The following is a 21330-nucleotide window of genomic DNA, read 5'->3' on the forward strand; positions in this document are numbered from 1 at the left end:
TGTACAAGTGTAGATTTACATCTTGGAGTGGCTATCAGATCTATATCTTCAGACATCTCAGGGCTCCTTTGTTGTGTGCCATTTCTTTTAGCCAGCTTTGGATGGCTTAGCAGCTGCAACTTTTCTGTGAGAGGCAGGTTTTGGCAAGGTTATCCACATTCTGATGCATCCCAGTTTGATTTATTGTAAAGTGCTCTGCAAAGTCTGTGAAGACCATTTATGGAAGCTGCCAGCAGAAGATGGTGGAGGAGGCAATTTTGTCAGATTCTTCTGCCTTATTACAGCCTCCAGTGTGTTGTATTTTGTTTGTAAGGGTATTCTGAATCTCAGAGAGGATTTTTGGAACAAACAGCAGGCTGCCGAGAGAAAGGAAAGACAGGGAAAGGTCCACTATGCAAGCTTCCTTCACACATTTCCCAGTTTTCCAGATGGATATGACCTTATATTAGGGTTGCCAACCTCCAGGGAATAGCTGGAGATCTCCTGCTTTTACAACTGATCTCCAGCCAATAGGGATCTGTTCACCTGGAGAAAATGGATACTATCTGTATCCCAGCTGGGAACCTGTTGACTTTGTAGCAGATGCTGTGAATAGTTGGCTGAACAATTGCTGAATAACTGCAAGGATTAAATGATATAATCTGCCAATTTGGGAATATTGGAGAGTTCTATATGCAGTTATATTAAGTATCCCTATGGGAACTTTATGGAAAATTGTGAAAATATGCATAAGCTGAATTTGGAACAAGTATAAGCACTGCTGTTGATATAAGTGGGACTGAGGAAGACTCGGAAACGACCGTATCCCATTTTACTCTTCAGTTTGAAGATACCATTTTTGGACAAATTGATATTGGATACCATTTATATAGACTTCTTCGTAAATATTGTGCATACTTTATTTCATTGGCACTGTATATATCTTTCACTTGTTGCTTGTAGTTAGTCAATACAATTTTGTTATGCTATGGCTGTGTCAGCTATTTCCTGTACTAATTTCCTAACCTTGGTATGAGTACGGAGGTGTTCTTTTTGTTGAGAACCTCCAGGTAATAGCTGGAGATCTCCTGCTTTTACAACTGTTCTCCAGCCAATAGAGATCTGTTCACCTGGAGAAAATGGCCACTTTGGCAATTGGATCCTAGGCATTGAAGTCCCTCCCCTCCCCAAACCCTGCCCTCCTCAAGCTCTGCCCCTAAAATCTCCCACCATTGGCGAAGAGGAACTGGTAATCCTACCTTATATATTTATGGTAGAGAATTCAGGATATAATTTCCTCAAATAAATACTGTTTTAGATTTGACAGTTTTATATTTCCTGTTACTTTGAATATTGTGTTCCTGATTGTTTCACTTTCTACTTTGCGAGAAATTGTCCTGTGTTCTCATGGCTCTACTTCAGTTGGGTCTGTAGTTTCCCATTAGTTTCTTTTTATTTAGGTAAAGAATGCCAAAATCTAAAAACAAAGAAAAACCCCTTTGTGTTTAGCAGACTTGCTGATGTAATTGATGGCTGCTCTTATTCCTGAAACTCAACATATATAGTAGTTGTGTGACAGAGAAAAATAATAAATGTATATATAAGTATATATTTTGCTCCGGTTAAGTGGGATAGTATGTATGACATATATGTGTTCTAAATATGTCTAGGGTGGTACTTTGATGATTGCCCATTTTCATCCATGCAATCTTTTAATTCTTTATATGTTCCTACATGACTTACTTGCAATCCATTAGTCTCTTTTAATCCTCCATTGCTCTTTCTTAACACAACCACTATCTAGCATTTCCTTTGTAATGTGCACATTTAATTTAAAAATGTTTTGCTGAATCTCTGTTTGTTGAATAGTGTTTTTAGAAAACTTTTCCAAAGGTTTTTTTGATCGTTCAGAATAGATCCAGCACATTTTTGTGTATTCTTTATTAAAGTGATTGTTTTGGGGTTAATATTCTTGCTTCAATATAGAATGAACCTTGTCGTTTACTTTTATTATTGCCCACATTGTTGGACTAGTAGCACTTAGCCTGGTTGGAAAAAGGGATTAAAATACTAAACATTCAAACAATGAAGATTCATTCACCATTTATAGGTTGCATGCAAACATTTAAACATTAAAAGTGTTTGGGAGAAGCAAACAGACAGGCCTCTTCGCACTGATGCAAGTGTTCAGATACAGCGGGCTGAGTGGAGGGTTGATGACCCTGCTGCCACTGTGCCAGTGGGCAGTTCCTGCACATCCAGATAACTTTACCTTGCCAACAGGCATGTTGGCCAACCTCGGAGAAAGAATGGTTTGAAGTAAAAGATGGGGCCAAACTAGGGATGCCAGCCTCCAGGTGGGACCTGGGGATCCCCTGGAATTACAGCTAGGGTTGCCAGGTTGCTTAGATTGGTGGGCAATTGCCCGCTAATCCAGTGCCTGGCTTGATAGCGGGGATCACGTGTATGTGCGGCTGCGCTGATGCGATCATGTCACTTCCGGTTTACACCCGGAAGCACTTCATCGCAACGGGCCTTTTACCACTCAGACTCCCAGTTTGAGTGGTAAAAGGCCTGTTGCGATGTGGCGCTTTCAGGTGTAAACCAGAAGTGATGCGATCGCGACTGCGCAGCTGTGTGCACATGATCCCTGCCTCAGCTCCACCCAAAAAACCTCCCACCAGAGCCGAGGGGGGACCTGGCAACCCTAATTACCGCTCATGTCTGGACTGCAGAGATTAATTCCCCTGGAGAAAATGGATGCTGTGGAGAGTGGACTCTGTGTTATTTTATCCCACAAAGTCCCTATCCTTCCCAGGCTCCATCCCCAAATCTTCAAGAGTTTCCCAACCTAGATCTGGCAACCTTACCCCCTCCCCCCCAATCCCCTGTTGGTGGCCAGGGGAGACCTGGCAACCCTAGGCCAAATATTTCTGAGTCTTCTTATAGTCAGAAAAAGTAGACCCTCACACTTCATTTTCTAGTGTAGGATGGCCTTTCACTCAATACACACCTGTAGTCTTGAATACTGTACACAGAAAAAAGGAGTAATGCCTGGAATCACTTCACAAAAGACAGATTGTAAGCTTGCTGATGTTTAAGTGACAATGTTTTTAACAGTTTAAACGATTGCTTTTGAAAACAAAATTTAACAATTTGGGGCTGCCTGGGGGTGGGCAAGGACATGGTGGGGTGGGACACCGTCATGCAATGGTGTTACATCATCTCTGAGCAAAACCTGGGACGTCATGCCTCTCCAGGATTTTCTGGAAACTCTTTGGTAAAATCCTCCCCTCCCCAGGCTTTACTCCCAAATCTCCAGGAACTTCTCAACCTTGAGTTAGTAACCCTAACAAGGATGGACTCCCAGGTCACATTCAAGTCAAGTTCCATTGACAGATATGTAACATAACATAAAAGCGTGTATAGGTGTGTGTCAAGGTAGCCCCACAGGAATGAAGTTACCAATAGTTTGGTAATTTCACCTAAGCACAAATCATTTTGCTATTCCAGACAAAGTATTTAACCTTCCTCTGGGCTTTAGTTTCCTCATTGGAAAATTGAATAATAATAAAAATTATGGCTTACTATCTCATCCTCAGAAACTAGCTTCTAACCTAAGAATATTTAATATGAATAAAACTGATCAGCTTCAAGAGGCCATAATTTTCCAGGAATTTTCTCATTAACATGAGAAATGAAGTTGGCTATCACAGCAGTAGACCTACCTTAGCATAGCAGCATCTAGGTTTAAATTGAGGTACCTTGGGGCCAAATCTCAGGGCCTAATTAAAAGTGACACTAGTAGATCCATGACTAGATCTTCCCAGCATTTTAAAGGCCAGCAGTAACTATGAGGTCCAGTCAAATTGGGACTACAATACAGATAAAGGGTTTCTGCATAGTTTCACCAACTGAAACCTCCTCCTACTAGTCTTGGGGTGGGGGGAAGTCTGGCAGAGAGATTGTCTGTCCATTCACAATGAATAACAGCCACTTTGGGAGGGGGGGTTGGGGTTGTTTTTATTAGGCCCGTGAATGGCTGATTTTTGACTTCTAAAAACACTGAGAAACTTCTGTTATGGATCTTCCAGCATCCATTCTAGTTAGCCCTTCCTCTGCATTTTGTATGGATACCAACACCACTTGTGCTGAATATTAAATCTGAAGAGTATGTGTGTCAGTGAGTGCCTAAGTGAGAGAGGGAGCAATCTGGCATGTTCTCCTTTAAAATGTTCAGAAACAGGGCTCAATCCTTTCCTGCTTCCACTTCAGTTTTAAAGGGATAACGCTGAAGTAAATTGAATGCAATTTTACTTGTGTGTATACCTTTCATACTTGACAAGCGGTATTAGTAGTATGTATGTGGGTATCTTTGTCCAAGTACAAAATGTAAATTGAGATTCTCCCCTTATTGTGGGCAAATTAACTTTCTGTCATTGTGAAATACAAATAACAATCTTGTTGTCCAGCAAAGGAGGCAGCAGGGAGGATATATTTTAGTTATTTTATTTTGTTATTTTAATTGTTACCGATCTGTCATTCTTTGGTGTTTCTTCGTGTTTCTTCTGTTTGCAGTCTGTGGCAAGCGCTACAAGAACAGACCAGGTCTGAGCTACCATTATGCTCATACTCACCTTGCCAGTGAGGAGGGGGATGATGCTCAAGAGCAGGAGGCACGCTCCCCACCTGTCCACAGAAACGAAAATCATAAACGTGAGTGGAATATGTGCTTTCTCTTCTTTTTTCTTCCTCTTTTCTGAAATGCTCCCATCACCCTCCCCCGCTTTATCCTTGTATTTCCACAGTTGCTACAATTACTTTGCTTCTCTGTGAATTATTGGGACCTGAGCTTTTAGTGGAGCTAATCAACTGCAGCTTTCCCAGGTGCTGAGCTCAGCTAGTCAAAAAATTCCACTCAAACCTCACATTAACTCTGCAGCAGGTCACTTTCCATCACCGCTTTCATGGGGTGAACATGTTGAGGGAAGATGAGGAAAGGAGGGGAGCCCAGTCTTCCCATTTGCCAAGCAGCTTCACAGTGGTTAGCCCAGAGAACAACAAAATACACTTGGTTGTTTCCTTTTCCTTTTTCTTTGTGTCATTGTATGAAATTCTCTGCACATTATCAGCATCCTATTTTATCCTAACTTGACATTTGAAACAATGTCCTTAAATTTCAAGGGAAAGTAATACCAAATAGGAGACAAGGACCTAGGCTGAGTATAAGATCTACCCAGAGAGAAAAGGTCTAATCCTATTTTCTGCCACAGAAATCCTCTAGTTGTTTCAGAAAATAATGGTTGTTCTTTCCTCTCAGTTTTTAAAGCACAGGTCTGGGGATTCTGCTGTTGTCCTGAATGAAGATTTTTGGAGACACTCTTTGCTTTAATAACCAGTTTCCTTTAGACATAGGTTAGAGTCATTTTAAAAAATCATTATACATGCCATATAGGGGAGAAAATGCTGTAGTAGTTCATTGCTTTGATACAATTAGTTCTGTTCAATCAAGATGATTAAGGAGATGGGGAACCTTTCCTATGGGGAAAGACTTAAGGGTGCAACTTTTCAGCTTAGAAAAGAGATGCCTAAGGGGGGCATAATAGAGGTTTATAAAGTTTTGCAGAGGGTAGAGAGAATGGACAGAGAGAATGTTTTTCTCCCTCTCCCAAAATACTAGAACTCGAGGGTAACCAATGAAGATGATGGGCAGCAGATTCAGGACGGACAAAAGGAAATACTTCTTTACTCAACGATTAAAATGTGGAATTCACTGCTAGAGGATGTAGTGATGGCCACAGGCATGAGTGAATCAATAAAGTTCCATTGAGTTGTATCTGACTCATGGTGACCCCCATCCATGGGGTGTTCCAGACAATAGATGAGCAGATATGGTTTGCCATTGCCTTCCTCTGCATAGCAACCCTCGTCTTCCTTGGTGGTCTCCCATCCAAGTACTGATGCAGTCAACCCCACTTAGCTCTCATGCCCTGATGAGATGGCTTTAAAGGGTGATTAAACATATTCATGGAGGATATGCCCATCAGTGCCTACTAGCCATGATGACTACCTCCAAGTACAGGGGCAGTAAACCTCTGAATACCAGTACCAGGAGGCAACATTGGGGAAAGCTTTGGACTCTATGCCCTGCTGTTGGACCACTAGATGAACTGGTTCACTGCTGTGTGAGACAGGATGCTGGACTAGATACACCACAGGTCTGATCAAGGAGGGCTCTTTTTTGTACTCATTATAATACAGAATTGCTAGAATGAAGTTCTTCATTTTTATTATCCAGTTGTAACATGAAAGTAAAAAGGCATATTCCCCTTCAAAACGGAATAAACGATAGTAGCCTGTTACTAGCCTGTCAGGGTTTAATTTATGAAGTGTTGGTTACTCATCTCTCCTAGAGGTAAAGAGCTAAATTAGATGAATTACATTTGATCATAGAAGAGCCCTTTAAACTGGACTAGGAGGATTCTCTGCTTTAAAAAAAAGTGAATTCTCATCTTTTTACCTTATTGGTGTTTGGCTGAAATACGTTCTGGGGAAGGGGGAGAAAATTGCTAATGTACATACAAGACTATACATACCACCACAACTGTCTTCCCCTAGTGTACTGGAAAACTTGCAGAACTGTACCTTTCCAGATCCTGCTCCAGATTACAATGTATGTACATATTCAAGGCTGCAAAAGCCCTATTAAACTGCTCACACTACATGCCAAATGTTTCATCTGTCTGTGGCTCAGTGGTAGAGCATCTGCTTGGCACGCAGAAGGTCCCAGGTTCAATCCCCTGCATCTCCAGTTCAAGGGACTAGGCAGGTAGGTGATGTGAAAGATCCCTGCCTGGGTCCTTGGAGAACCGCTGCCGGTCTGAGTAGACAGTACTGACTTCGATGGACCAGGGGTCTCTGATTCAGTATAAGGCAGCTTCATGTGTTCATGTGTTCACTATATAATATTAAATCACTGCTAATATTCTGACCTTTTAACAGTGACCCCCAAATCCAGCTCTTGGGGCAGGCTGTTACATTTGGTATAGCAGGAGCATGGGTTTCGTGTTAATTTCACCCTATTTATTTGGTTGTTTCCCTTCTTGGGACAGGAACAGATAGCTTTGGTTCTGATTAATTTACTTCCATGTAGGGAAACAGGATTATGCCCACTTTTCCTCCTCACTTGAATAATCTGTCAGATGTCCAAGCATGACACTTTGCTTGAAGAGGATTTACACACACACACACACACACAATATCAATCCAGTGAACAGAAGGATCAAACTATGCGATCAATATGCTGCATAAAAATGCAAGAATCAGATGAACCGTTTCCACTTTGGGTTTTTTCTGTGTAGGCAAGTGGGATATCGTGTTTCACTGTCTGGGAGGCTCAGAGGCAGGATAGGTGTTCATGCTGAGCTGGGGTGGTGGCTATAACCTGCTCCCCCACCACGTTAGTATAACCAGTAAAAGGCCAGAGTTGGGAGCTGGATTTTATGCAGTGCACTTCCTATCTGATCATTCCTTTAATTTGATTCCTCCCCTCCTTGCTTGTCTTTGGGTATTTGTTTACAGCCTTGAGCTTGGTTCTCAAATTGCCCCTCTTTCACTTGGCAGGATTTAATTTATGCTGCCATCCATCTTCCATGTGAATGCTAATTGTTCACATAGCTAATACATGGTCGTTATCTGGTTCCTTTGTACACAGAGAGAGCCTCAGGGATGTGGCAGGGAAAGCCAGACCCTTCCACTCCCCTAAGTACAATTGGGCATATAATGTGAATTAGATTTGACAGATCTGCAATGTAACGGGGTCTGGACTTCAAGAATTTTCTCTGCATAGCTATTGGGAAGAGTGTCAGGTGGGGGATGTTAATCCATATAGCTAATCCACAGCCGCCTGAACTAGACAGAAATGGGCCAAATGCACAACAAATAGCAGGCAGTGATTATTTCCCTAGAGGCACAGGACAGAAATGCAAGCAGCCCAATTTACTGAAGACAAAACCAAACTGTAGAGGCTGCATTGTGGGAAGTGGAGGACGTGGCAGGCAGATTGCTGCTGCAGTATGGAATTCTTGCTGTCTCCATTGACTGCCCTTCATCACTGGTTCAAGCATGTCCTCACAGCACTATCTCTGGTAATAACAGGCCTACAGGTTCTGATTTTGCCAAAATCCAATATAGATTTGCTGCCGTGTGCCAGTTCAAGAGCTGATGGCCTTTCTTGGTGTTTCTGTCCCTGTTCCATCCTCTGCCATTCTCGAGACAATGTGGTTGAGCCAGAAACATATTTTCAGATGACTACCGCAAAAATATTTGTAGTATCCTAATTTCAGTTTATAGCTTCCAGTGGGTCTGCGTTGGTAGTCCAAGTAGTCAGTTGCGCTCTCTTCTCCTACCTTATCTTTTGCTCTTAAGGAGGGCTTTATTTACTTTCATCTCTGTTTCGTGTTGTCCAGATTGTTGATGTATAATTTTACTTCCCCAGAGCAGAAGTATCCCCCTCTACCTGTCCCTGACCAACCCTTTGATGACCCTGCAGCTTTACCTTGCTGACATGTATATACGTCAACATAATCTCGTGTTGTAGTAGAGGACTTTCCTTAAGATTCAGAATTGCTTCAAGTTCAGTTCTAGTATAGGTAGATGTTACTTAGCATTGCCATTTGCCTGCTGGTGCTCCCTGTCTCTTGCTGGTGTTTAATGGAGTGGCAGGGAGAAAATGTGGGGGGACAGCTAGAGCCTGGAAGTGACTTCGGTACAACACTACAACATCTTAGGAATTCTACTGATCTCTGTGGTTTTTACCATCAGATTGAAGGAAATCATAGAACATTGCCCCATAGTGATGACTTCACTTTGGGTTTCTAGCCAGAAGTGATGTCTTAGTGTTGTGTGATATTGTTCTGACGTCTCAATCCCCCAAATGCTCCTGCTGCATCTTGGAGCTGGGTAGGCAACCCTATTGTTACTACTACACTGCCTACTTTTCATTGGAATCTTACCAATAAAGGCATCTTGAAAAAATGATTCCACAACTGAAATAAAAACAGTGCTAAATCTAAAAGAGAAAAGTGTATGGCTATATGCAGTTCTGTTTTTATTTCTTTGCGACCTTATGAATCTAGACTTGATGTCTCAGCCACAAGGGCTATTTCCAAACAGGTTATTTGCCCTTGGCTTTGACACTGTATCACCTGGAAGTGACCTTAACATCCACTCAACTTTGCTTTCCCCAGGCACTGTCCTCAGAATCTCTGGGCATTTGCCAAGGCATTGCTGGCAGCACTAATCATGGTGCATTCTTGCACCTCCCAGGTTTTCTCTGGTTTTTCCCTGAAGTTTCCAACCTTCCATTGTTCTATTGTTACAATGTTGTAATAGTATTGTAACAGGTTCTCTGAATTCCCAGCTTTCATTTTTTAAGAAAAGTAAGTCTTTAACACCTTTTGTTGCTGAGATATAAGATATATCCCTGCAAACAGAAGGATCTAGAGACATTTTTTTAAAGCTGGGAATTCAGGGAAAGAAAAATAAGAAAGATGTGTAGGGAAGATGGTGGTATGACAATATCATTATTGTGGGAAGTCACATCCCATTTTCCATTTGTGTATTTTTCCCTCATATCCACAAAAAAACTGTCATTAAAGAGCCATGTCTCCATAGACATACAGAAACATGTTTTTTTGTATTATACAGAAACTGAGTTAAAGGGTTGGATTGAAAGTACTTCATCTGTAAGTGTAACAGTGCTATCCTAAACAGATTTACACCCTTCAAAGCCCATTGACTTTATCTGCAGGACCGTCTCTCCTGGTACGCCAACCAGAGAGCTTTATGCTCTGCTAATAACAACTTACTGGTGGTCCCCGGCCCAAAGAGTGTCTGGCTGTCCTCAACTAGGGCCAGGGCTTTCTGCACCCTGGCCCCAGCCTGGTGAGACCAGGGCCTTGTGGGGCCTTAAAGATTTCTGCAGGACCTATAAGATGGAGATCTTCTGCCAGGCCTATAGCTGAGGGCAGCAACGGTTTAACATTAGAGCTGGCCTCCCTCCCCCCCCCATGCTGTCATCAATTTACATCTGGGGATCCTGACTGTTTCTCCAGGCCACTATGGTCCTATGCTTTGCAATGAGCGTCACTTGTTTTAATTAATTAACTGATTAGCAATTGGACCTGGTTTTAGAAATTTTAAAGTTTATTGTACATGGTTGTATTAAATTGTATGTTGTTGATGTTGTTAGCCGCCCTGAGCTTAGCCTCGGCCAGAGGGCGGGATATAAATTGAAGATAAATAAATAAATAAATAAATAAATAATGGGCTCAGGAAGGTGTACCTTTGCTTAGGTTGGCTCTGTAAGTCACTTCGACCAACCAGTCTTTGAGGGAAGGGTACACCCTGATGCTCTTCCAACAGGGTTAATAATATATAAAAGTTCTACTTCTGGCTTGTACATTTTACTATTCTATTTTATGTCTGCACTGATTGTATGCATCCATTGCTTTGATTTGTTGGAAAGGATGGACCATAAGCATGTTGAATGAATAAACACTATATCCCTCTAGTGCAGATGGAGGGAAGAGGGCTGTTTCTGACTGCAGGATTGGGGAGGGAGCCTTTCTTTTTCTGCAGTTTCTTTGGGAAATGGAGGATAATCCCTAGTCTTGAGCCCAGTCCAAGACTGGTTCATTCTTTCCCCTTCAGCAACATACAGTTATTAATTTATTTAAATACCTGCATTTCTTCAGACTATCTCAGGACCCAAGGTGGGTAACAACAATATAAAAACAATTACATAAATTACATTAAAACAATACATAATAACTTACATTTGAGTTATATTAAAAACCAGTCTAAAAGCACCTTATGCACCATTAGCAGGATATTGCCTCTGTGCCCATGTTCAGGCTGCCCCCAAAGTTGAAATAAACACATCTGCCTGCACTGCCATAACAAGTTCATCAAGAAAAGTGAGTTTCATTCTGGGATTTGACAATGCTTTTGTTTTAAAAATCACAGCCCATTCCTGACCTGAAAGGATGAAAGTGCCACCTGCGCTGGTGCCTGTTCCACTTACGCCATCCAGGGTGGCACAGACTCTAGCGGGAGGACCTGGATACCATCCTCCAGGCGCTTTTGCAGCAGTGCTGCCCAGAGAAAGTGGCTGAGCCTTCCGCCAGTGCAAAGGCCCATGCCAGTGTCCCAGGGGGCATTCCCAGGGTGTGCCAGGGGGCAGAGCTGCCAGTAGGCAGCTTCTTGACTCCTTTCACCCTGGGTACACCGTCATTGAGAACAGCGTTGCTGAGCCAACTTTTTGCTGGTGCAGCCTCGCTGTTTTCAATGGGGCACATTGGAGACTGCCAAATTGTAAAGCCTTAGAAAAAGCTCTTATATGCCTGAGGTTTATGGTTGCCTTATCTTACCCCTGGATCCGGGGCATGGACCTTTAAAGCACTGGATGCAAAGGAAGGGCAGGCAGCTGCAGCTGGGCCCATTCATTTGCTTCTTGGTCCTGCCATTGGACCCCGTTACTCATCTTCTATGGCAATTAGGGTGGCCGCACTGAAGGTCTGTCACGCTGATAGGAGGGCAGGTGACAGCAGCTTTGGCTCTCCTCTGTCCTGCGGTATCAGATGATTCAAAAGTCCATGTCGAGGGGAAGAGCTAGGAACTCGACTGTAGATTACTTAATTCTGTAGATTATTTAGCTTCATGGTTAATTCAGGCCAGGGGAGGAATTGGTAATGTGGAAGCACTTCTTCCCATGCTAGGCTTGTGTTTGAAGCATAATTCGATATTCAGTCTCCAGAGATTTTTTTAAAAAATTAATGCATTTATCCCACTGGGTTTCCAAGCTGTCCTCTATTTCTCATGCAAAGCCTCCCTTGAAATATTTTTTATTTTCATCCAAGCAGGAGTCCATGGATGAATAAATAAGTAAACGCAGCTTCTCAGTTGGAGAGGAACTATTTGTTCCTCACACCAAGCAGCAGCTATTGGAATGTCACACCAGGGTTCTTTCTTTATTTGGTTCAGTGGTATTTCTCCCATAGTCAATGGTAGGAGATGTATTTGAATGCAAAGTACTTCTTCAGTGCTTTCCTCCAGGAAGTTCCACGGCAATGTCTTTACATTGAACATATAAAACATTGGGTTGGATCCAGCGGTAGTTTTTTGCTAATGACGGGGAAGTTTAGCTGATTTTCCCCTCCTACTTCAGATCTCTGACTCCCCCCTAAGCCTGTTCCTGTGGATCCCCTGTCCCCCAGGAGTAGCATTTTGAGGAACATGTTTGGCTACAGTGGGGTGAAGGAGGCGAGAAAGTCCCATTCTACTGATGGAAATGCTTTCTGTCAGTGGAAATTACTGCTGGATCCAACCTGCTTCCAGTGTACCCCTTCTTACGTTGGATATTATGGAGAAATGGAATTGCATGTGGTTTTCAGAAAGAAAGAAAAAGAATGACATAACATTTGGTAAACTTGAGACCCACTTCAGATCATCAGCTTGCCCTCCATGATAACTCATGGAAATGCACAAGCTGTAATTTGAATTACATGGAAATAACATGAATCGCTGCCTTCTGTTCAGGGCCTATGCAAGCGGCTGCCACATTTGCACAATTGAAACAGCCGTTTTTTGAACCTGAAAGACTCTGTAAGAACTGTGGGCTTTAGAGAAAAATCTTGGGAGCTTGGCAAGACGTGGATCTCATACTTGTCTGATGCTTCTGGCATTTAGTGTTGAAACATGTTACCGTACATGCAATTTACAGTCTCTCTTGTTAATCCTATGCCAGTGTCTGCAATGCAGTCCAGTTTTAAAATTAACCGAGGACCTTGCAGTAAGGTGAATTTACATTCACTTGTCAGTCTTCATGTGCTTTATGTAGTATGATCCATATGTTATCTTTGCTGTGCGGTTGCCACTGCAAAATTGCTTCCCTATTTCTGGCTCCCATGCTACACTGGTAATTTATAAATGTTTTGATCACATGGATAGTCCAGGTCACTTTGTTTCTCTGATAATGGAGGATGTTGGCATATCTAAATGGTTAAAAGATCCATACTTTATCAATATAGTTTCCCTTCATGGCAGCAGCCTCAGGCCACTGGATGAGTTCCCTCGGACAGGGTTCTACCTAAAACAGTTGTTGATGTTCCATCCACCACCATTGATCCACTATCCTTAGACCATCCACACTTTCAAAGGTCTTTTACTATCGCTCAGTTTCTCTTTCACTTTACTTTGCCGCATTTCAACCCATACCACATATCTCCCTTGTCACACAATATTGTCCCTTGACACCCTTGATGATCTGCGAGTCATTTTCTGAATGAAAGGGCAGCATTTAAATTATTTTAATAAATAATAAACAATTAAAATATATTTTGCAGATAGTTCCATACAACTGTATGCTTTGCAGACTGACAAAATGTTACTATCATGCTAACTGGAGGCACAGTTACAGCGGGGGTGGGAGGGAACCTTGCGTGAATAGAGGGATACAAATCTGCTAGAAAGGTGGTGGTAATCACAGCAATTCTAAGGTCGCTTTGAAGATGGCCATTACAACGGAGTAGTTTTCAGGACTAAGGAAATGCGACATAAGCAGTTGGGGGGAGGAGGGGGGAGGGAACAAAATTCTGAATGACTAGAAAATGACTGGACTTCATTTTATGTAAACTCCATCTGGCTTGTCCTTCAGCTCTCCCACAGATTTATAGTGCCTAGTATGTCTTGCTTCAGTCCACACCTCTGTCCTGTGCAAAAAATATGCTGGTCTGTGCAATGAACCATTCCCTTTGAAACCCACCCCCAATGACTTTCTCCATTTCTCATTAAATGTTGGGAATAAGTCAGCCGGAGGTGGACTCATCTCCAGCAGGGATTCAATCTCTTATTCTATTAGCACAAGGCACTTCCAGAAGCACATCTCCTGTCGCTGTTTTTTTTCCTCCCTGCTCTCCTTTTCCCATTTCTTAGTAATTTTTTTTAATTTCTTATTTCTTGAATCCATCTATTCCTTGCAAAGTTGCTTTTGAACAGAAAAATAAGAGGTCACAAATCAGTTCTTTACACTTGAGAGATGGAGTAATAACAGGTGGCAAGACCAGAGGCAGCAACAGCCTAGGATTCTGGTTGTCATGGAAACATGTCAGACCTGCAGAGAGATGAGCTCTGTCAGCAGTAGGGGGGAAAGGAACGTGAGGGAAGCTCAGTGCCACTTACCCTGTAGGTTCAGATTGTATGTCAGCCATCCCTCCAAGGGATGAAGGCTGCAAATATGTGAACCGGTGAAGCCAAATTCTGAACACAGATTTGAAGAGTAGAGAAGGCGGCTCAGGGGTGTAGCACGGAGGAGCTTTTGGCCTAGGCCACAAACAAAGGCCTTAATTTTCTCATATCCAAAATACCCACTGTGCTCTCTTCTTTTTTGCCTGAACTGCCAGCATAAAGGACAATAGAGGCTTATTGACCAGGCAACGGGCATCTCATGCTGCATCTCTTTGTTATCCGTAATCATTTCAATAGCACTTTTAATATTAAAAGCATTTGACAATCTTTATTGCTACTCACAAATCTTAGTGCAAATTTTCTCCCTGAGGATACAGATATCCTAAGACTGAAAAAATGTAAAATACCTTTCAAAGTAACATCATGTTGACTAATTAGGGTCCAGTATATCTTCAGTTTAAAAATAAGCTCCAAACTCCACTCCCCAGCCCTTTCCACTCAGTGCACCTGGAGATAGCCAGCTACAAGGCATTACAAAAAATACTGAGGGGGAAAGCAAAGAAGGTTCTGTGGGGACAAGCTCTATTTTATATTCATGTTATGGCAAAAAATATATGCAGAAAGCTCGTCTGCTTATTCAGCAGTTAACAATTTCACCTACTGTGAGAGGAATTCTTCAAGAGATCCATAAACTATGGTTTTGCATCTCCCCTCCCCCTTGGCATTGTCTATGTATGTGGCACAATGAATCATACCAACAGATATGTCTACCTTTGAGAATAAGGTAAGGGCTGTGGCTTAGTGGTAGAGCATCTGCTTGCCATGCAGAAGGTCTTGGGTCCAATCCCTGGCATCTCCAATGTAAAGGATGAAGTAGTAATTAATGTGAAAGACCTCTACCAAAGGCTCCGAAGAGCTGCTGTCAATTTCAGTGCACATTTTTTAACAGGTCGGGGTTCCCTGGACTGAACTCACTTTCCTTGCAGCCACACAGTGGCTGTGGGGAATGTTTTAAAAGTTTGTGGGCCCTATTCAAGTCAGGACTGCAGGGCAAGGAAGAAGATCCTGCTTTCACTCCCATGTTCTTTTTGTCTGGGAGGGGGAGTTATTTGCCCCACTTAGGAGATGCATGGGCCATATTCCATGCTCCCAGCAAATGTGTAAAACAATGGCTGTTACCACACTAGGTATTCCCAGCGATGTATCAAGAGTTTGGAAATGTTATAAAAAACATCGCTTTAAAAGGGTTTTTGGATACTACGGCTAAAAAATGGTTGGAAGACGTCATCACAGCTAACGGGGCCAAACAAAGTGCGAACAGTATTTTTTATAGCAGTTTCAAACTCTTAATACATCAGTGGGAATACATAGAAAGTATGAACAGTATTTTATATAATGTTTTCAAACTCTTAATACATCGCTGGGAATACCTAGTGCGGTAACAGCCAATGTTTCCCCAGCAGCTGCTATGCGGCTGAATCTGAAATTGGTTTATTAACATCTGTTCATTAGTCCATAGTTGGTTTCATGTGATGTATGAATGAAAGCACTTTGACTCCATCCTGGTTTAATTCTGGCTTGTTCTCCAGTAATATCTTTCCAAACTAGAAAAAGAAGAAGAAATCAGCATTTGTGTTGTGATTTGAGGAATGTCTGTGAGATGAACCCAAACTAACCATAGTGAAAATAAATGATGTCTCAGCTAAGCCTGTAGCTCCTAGGCAGCCTTGGGCTCTTTGTAGAAACTATCTTACTGTCTGGGGAGGAGGAGGAAGAACAGAGAGGTAGAGAATAGAACTCAAAAGTCTCACCTTACACACACACACACCTCTGCCTTTATCTACATACAAACCAGGGATTTATTGTTGATGCCACCTCTGAGTGTCATTTCAGAACAACAATGTAGGGCAGTCTTTTTTTTCATGACGTTTTTCTAGCCTGGTTACTATTAACAGCTTTGATCCTAAATGTAGTTACTCAAAAGTAAATTCTATTAAGTTCACTAGGGCTTTTACTAAGTAAGCCTAAGGGTTTTATGCCTTAGTAGGAATTGTGAAAGTGTATCTTTACAATAATTTCTATAGCAGTTGTACCAACAGGCATTGTCAACATTATTTTGGACATTCTGTGAGGAAAGTAAGGTAATATAGCACACCCAATTGTCCTCAAAATATATTCAGCCATAGTTTGCAATTCATGTTAGATCCAAATTTTGATTTTCAGCCAGAGAGCAAAGGAGTCAAAGGCTACCAAGATTCATGTACTGACCACTTTTAGTGTGCTTTATTCCCAGTATTCATTTATTCCCATTATTCTTTGCAAATTCAGTATTCAAGTACACATTGCAAGTGAAGAAATATGAATGAAAGTAACATATTGTATGTTCTTTGATAAACAAGTATGTCCTTTGCCTGCAGCCCAGAAAGGACCAGATGGGATCATCATTTCCAATAACTACTGTGATTTCTGTCTTGGAGGATCTAATATGAATAAAAAAAGTGGCCGCCCAGAGGAACTTGTCTCATGTTCAGATTGTGGGCGCTCTGGTAGGTGATTCCTTATTCAACTTTTTGTGAACAGTGAATATATATTCCCTTTTCTCATGCTTCTGGTGTGTGAACTGACTGTTCATATTTTTGTTTTGAGTGACTGGATTGGTTAAACATTTTCATTCTTAGAGCATAATTTTGAATATATATGTAAAGGGGCTAGTGATGGAATTTATTATTAGAAGTTGAAGGTCATATATGTCTCAGATGGTCCCATTTAAAACAGCAAATCCTATATCACTATTAAAGGAGGGTTTCTGCTTTCATGCTGTAATTACATATGTAAAGCACTATTCAGATTTTGAAATTGTGGGTGATATTTCCATTGCTTATAGAAGAAAAGAAGAACTTGTGGGGTAAGATTGAGGAAGACTTCAAGCAGTGTAACTTTTGGAAGAGTTTTTCAATTTTTATTTTAATCTCATTCTGTCTTTTTTGTGTGTGGAAAATTGTAATGTACATCATTTTTGCCTTGCACTGCTTTTATTTCTGAGTTGTGTTGGAGGCAGGAATGAAGCTGCCTCAGTCTGGCGGCTGTTTTGAAAAGGGCAAAAATTAATAACTATGTTGACTATAGTACATTTGATTTTGAACTTAGTTTTTATGATGGGGGGATTGGGAGGTATAAAGCCATAGGTTAAAACTAAGGAGCTGATCCAGTCATTCCCTTACTCACATGATCTTTGTGCATGCAGAGCTCCTGTCAATGCAGCTCTCCATTTGCAGGATTGTGGATAAGTTTGTATCAGTGACAGAGAACTCTCATGCACAGAGTAGCTTGCATGGAAGTGTGGAGATATGTGGCAGGTACCTGTGTCATGCCCATAGTAACAAAAATCCCTTTAAATTTGAACTGATTTTGTTGGTTTTTAATTCTGAAATTAATAATGTGGTTATTGTCATTCATCTTATTTCTGATAGTAACATAATGCTGATCCTTCTCCAAAAATCACGATAGACCTTTCATCAAAAGAAGTGTGTCACATTCTCTCTTCTTTCAGATCTGTACTAGTGGTAGCAGAATGTTTTCTTGCGGCTTGTTTGTTGTTTTCACTCATTACAGAGAGGCAACTAACCTTGGCTGTACTGCTTTCTTGGCTAATGATTGCTGTTAGTCATGGGTAGTATTTTCTAGGCAAATTTAATTTTTAACATATCCCAGTTTGCCCAATGGCTCAGATTCAAAGGTTTCTTTCGTATTTCTGTTTTGCTCATTTGTAAATCATAATCAGAATTGCCACAGAAATCCTAATTTTATAGATAATCTACTATATGCTATAGCATATATATATGCTTGGCAGAGAACATCTGATTTTGTATGAGCAACCATAAGGGGAAAAAACCCTCCCCTAACTGTAATTTAATTTAGTTTGAATTGTTTAACAGGGTCAGCCATTTCTAAAAAAAGATCTGTGTATGCAACATAGGTCAAAACTAGGGTTGCCAGGTCCCTCTTTGCCACCAACAGGAGGTTTTGGGGGTGGAGCCTGAGGAGGGAAGGGTTTGGGGAGGGAAGGGACTTCAATGCCATTGAGTCCAATTGCCAAAGCACCCATTTTCTCCAGGTGAACTGATCTCTATCGGCTGGAGATCAGTTGTAATAGCAGGAGATCTCCAGCTACTACCTGGAAGTTGGCAACCCTAGTCAAAACTCTTGATTCTGGCTGAAACCTTTATTCATTCTGCTATTACAAGGGGGGGGGGAAGCTGTGGCAGCTTCTGTCAGGATGTTTTGTACATACTCAACAACATGTTAAGTGTTCTTACATTGCATTTGTATCCATCTTTGAGAATATTATTTGATTTTGTATATAATTTCCTATATAACAATTTCATTTATTTGACATCAACCACTGAACAATAAAGAATTGGGCTTTAAAATTTCACTTTCCAAGGTATCTAGGAATATAATATAAAAAGTTACATATTATGTTAGAATAGGTTCTTTCTTTTCTTTTATTTATTTCAGTTGGACTGAGAGGCTGTTAAATGTTTGCAATCTATGGCACATTTTGTTTATGTGATTTGTAAAAATGGATTTTACTACACTGTGAAGTAATATTTATTATTATGTAGTATTTAAATTTTGTTCTGCTTTGTTTTGCAAAGGAACCACACCACTTGGGGGGACAGGTACAGGAAGATAGCATGATGAGCTTTTTTTAAGGGCACTGGAAAACTTATGGAATGGGATGTTACTCTTAAGTAGTAAATTCAGGACAGTTTATGCCAAAATTAAGGACAATCATTGTACTCTAACAGATTCTCATTATTATACAAAGTTTGAAATCTTTAAAACTGCTCAAAATGATTGAAAAATATTTTCTGTGTGTTTTAAAGAGAGGAAAACAATATTAACCCTTTTGCTGCCTTAGCTTATGGGCATCTATGGTGGTGTAATTTTTTTTAACCTTTTCAAATGCAAACACTATGTTTACTTTCTTTATTGCGGCTGCTGTTTTGGTATTGACCTGAACCATTTTAGATGTTTGATTTCTGTAGTCTGAATTATTAATGATAATAGTGATAATAATGAAATTAATTACAATGCCTATTGCTTAACCCATGTGCTGATATATTCATCATACATGTCAGCTCATTTGGGAAGAGAAAGCAGGAAGGAGGAGGCGGCGGCGGCACACACTACGGAGGACTTGTTCGGTTCTACATCTGAAAGCGACACCTCGACTTTTCATGGCTTTGATGAGGATGATTCTGAAGAGCCTCTCTCCAACCAGAGCAGCAGCTCCCCCTCAGCAAACCAAAAGGGAGGCTGCTAAAATAACGAATCACTTATAAACTCTATGAGCAACATCCTGCCCTTTTTTTTGCTACTTTTTCTCTTATTATTCTTTTTTGGATTTTTTTATTAGATCATTTTTCACCTTTGGGTGTGTACACTGAAAGCACAACAGGCTAAAACTTGAGAAAATTCTTTGGAAATAATGTTTGGGTTATTTGATTTTTTTAATTATTACACTGTTCCCCTTTCCCCCCCCCCCCTCTTTTGGAGAGAGCTAATTTTCTCAGCTACTAATATATACGTCTCAACTACAAAAAATGCAGAAGGATTAAATGCCAGAACTCCACCTCAAATAGTGTTTTTAAATATTTATTTATATATTCTATATCTTATAAGAAAAAAGACCTTGGATATTAAGAAAAAAGACAAGAAAGCAATGACGCCCACTTGCTAATCTGACGATTCAGAAAGACAAACTGCTATGGGATGGATTGTTCCAGATGAAAAGGAAACCCTTGCCGGTGTGACTTTTGCACTGTGAAAAGTTTGCATTTACTGTAGCACACTGGAGTTTGTGACTTCCCATTTTGTACTCCTGTTATCCTCACCTTTAACAGTTTGAAAAAGGCAACGAAGGCCATAAAACTGCGGAATTTCCTGCTTCCTTCCTGTGGACATATTTGTACTAATTGAAGAATGCCTCATCTCTCACACCTGGGCGTGTTTTTACTAGAACCTGTTTTTCTTTTCTCTTGTCCCTGTCCCCCTCACCTTATACATTGTGGAAAGGAGATTCCAAGCACAGGATGGAATATAACTGTCAAGTCTCAGAGTCTGCAAAGATGAAACAAAGGCTGTGAATCTTTGAAGAAATGCAAAGGAAAAAAATACCTCGTGTTTCTTTTATTTTACTTTTTAAAAAAATAAACCCATTTAGTCTTATTTTTGATAGCTCCTCTTGAAATAAACCAAAGCAATACTCGCTAATCTTCAAAGGGCAATAGAGAAGACAGAAATCCTCTCTCATTTGCTGTTCTAGCATCAAGGAGTTGAACCGCAGGATTAAAAAGGTATGTTTCAAAATTAAATATATTTCATTTTGTGTGAAGTGTCTGTGCTTTACATTATTTCCAAATGATTCATCATCTTTGCTGGAGAGGGGAGCCCAGGGCAGTTATAGTGTGTTGTTAGCTCCAACCATGGTATGTTGCCTAAAATGTACAATAAATCCAGCATTTAGCTTGCTAAGATCTGCCCCTGGAAAATGTGTGGAGATACATGCAAAGGCTGCTTGTTATCTTCTAACCCGAGACACGTGAAGAGGAAAACTTTCCTTAACCTTATTCTGAACTTAATAATGATGAATATGCAACTATATTTAGTGCCAACTGTAGTTTGCAAACCAGCTTCAAATCATGGTTACACCCTTCTTCATTTGAGGCCAATCATTAAAAATGGCTTAGGTATTCCGATTTAAGTGTAATCATGCCTAAGGAACACAAAACCTGGTTAAGCATTATGTCTGCATAGAAGCAGTAACATTGAGTATTTGGCATGATTTTTCAAAAAACATATTTACACTTCTGATACGCTGGGACATCCTTACTTTGATATCACTTAAGGAGAAATAATTTATATATACTTGGGGAAAGATGATGTCACGGCTTGCTGTAGGGTTGCCAACCTCCAGGTGGAGCCTGAGGTTCTTTCAGAATTACAACTAATCTCCCAACCACTTAGATCAGTTCCCTTGGAGAAAAAGGCTGCCTTGGAGTGTGGACTCTGTGGCATTATACCCTGATGAGGTTCCTC

The 21330-nt window shown here is 40.9% G+C and overlaps 1 protein-coding gene across 2 annotated transcripts in view; it reads left to right on the forward strand.

Moving 5' to 3' along the window:
• Nucleotides 1-21330, forward strand: part of DPF3 (double PHD fingers 3) — a 201272-nt gene that overhangs the window by 146190 nt on the left and 33752 nt on the right. The window contains exons 7-9 of one of the 2 annotated variants that reach the window (XM_056850840.1): nucleotides 4558-4695; nucleotides 16644-16772; nucleotides 19371-19614. In XM_056850840.1, coding sequence (XP_056706818.1) covers nucleotides 4558-4695; nucleotides 16644-16772; nucleotides 19371-19555 — 452 coding nt within the window. In that variant the 3' untranslated portion in view covers nucleotides 19556-19614. Of the gene's footprint in view, nucleotides 1-4557; nucleotides 4696-16643; nucleotides 16773-19370; nucleotides 19615-21330 lie in introns of those variants that run through there. The other variant, XM_056850839.1, reaches the window with a different exon arrangement.

The sequence above is a fragment of the Euleptes europaea genome, chromosome 6 (assembly GCF_029931775.1).
Source record: "Euleptes europaea isolate rEulEur1 chromosome 6, rEulEur1.hap1, whole genome shotgun sequence".
Classification (NCBI taxonomy): Eukaryota; Metazoa; Chordata; class Lepidosauria; order Squamata; family Sphaerodactylidae; genus Euleptes; species Euleptes europaea.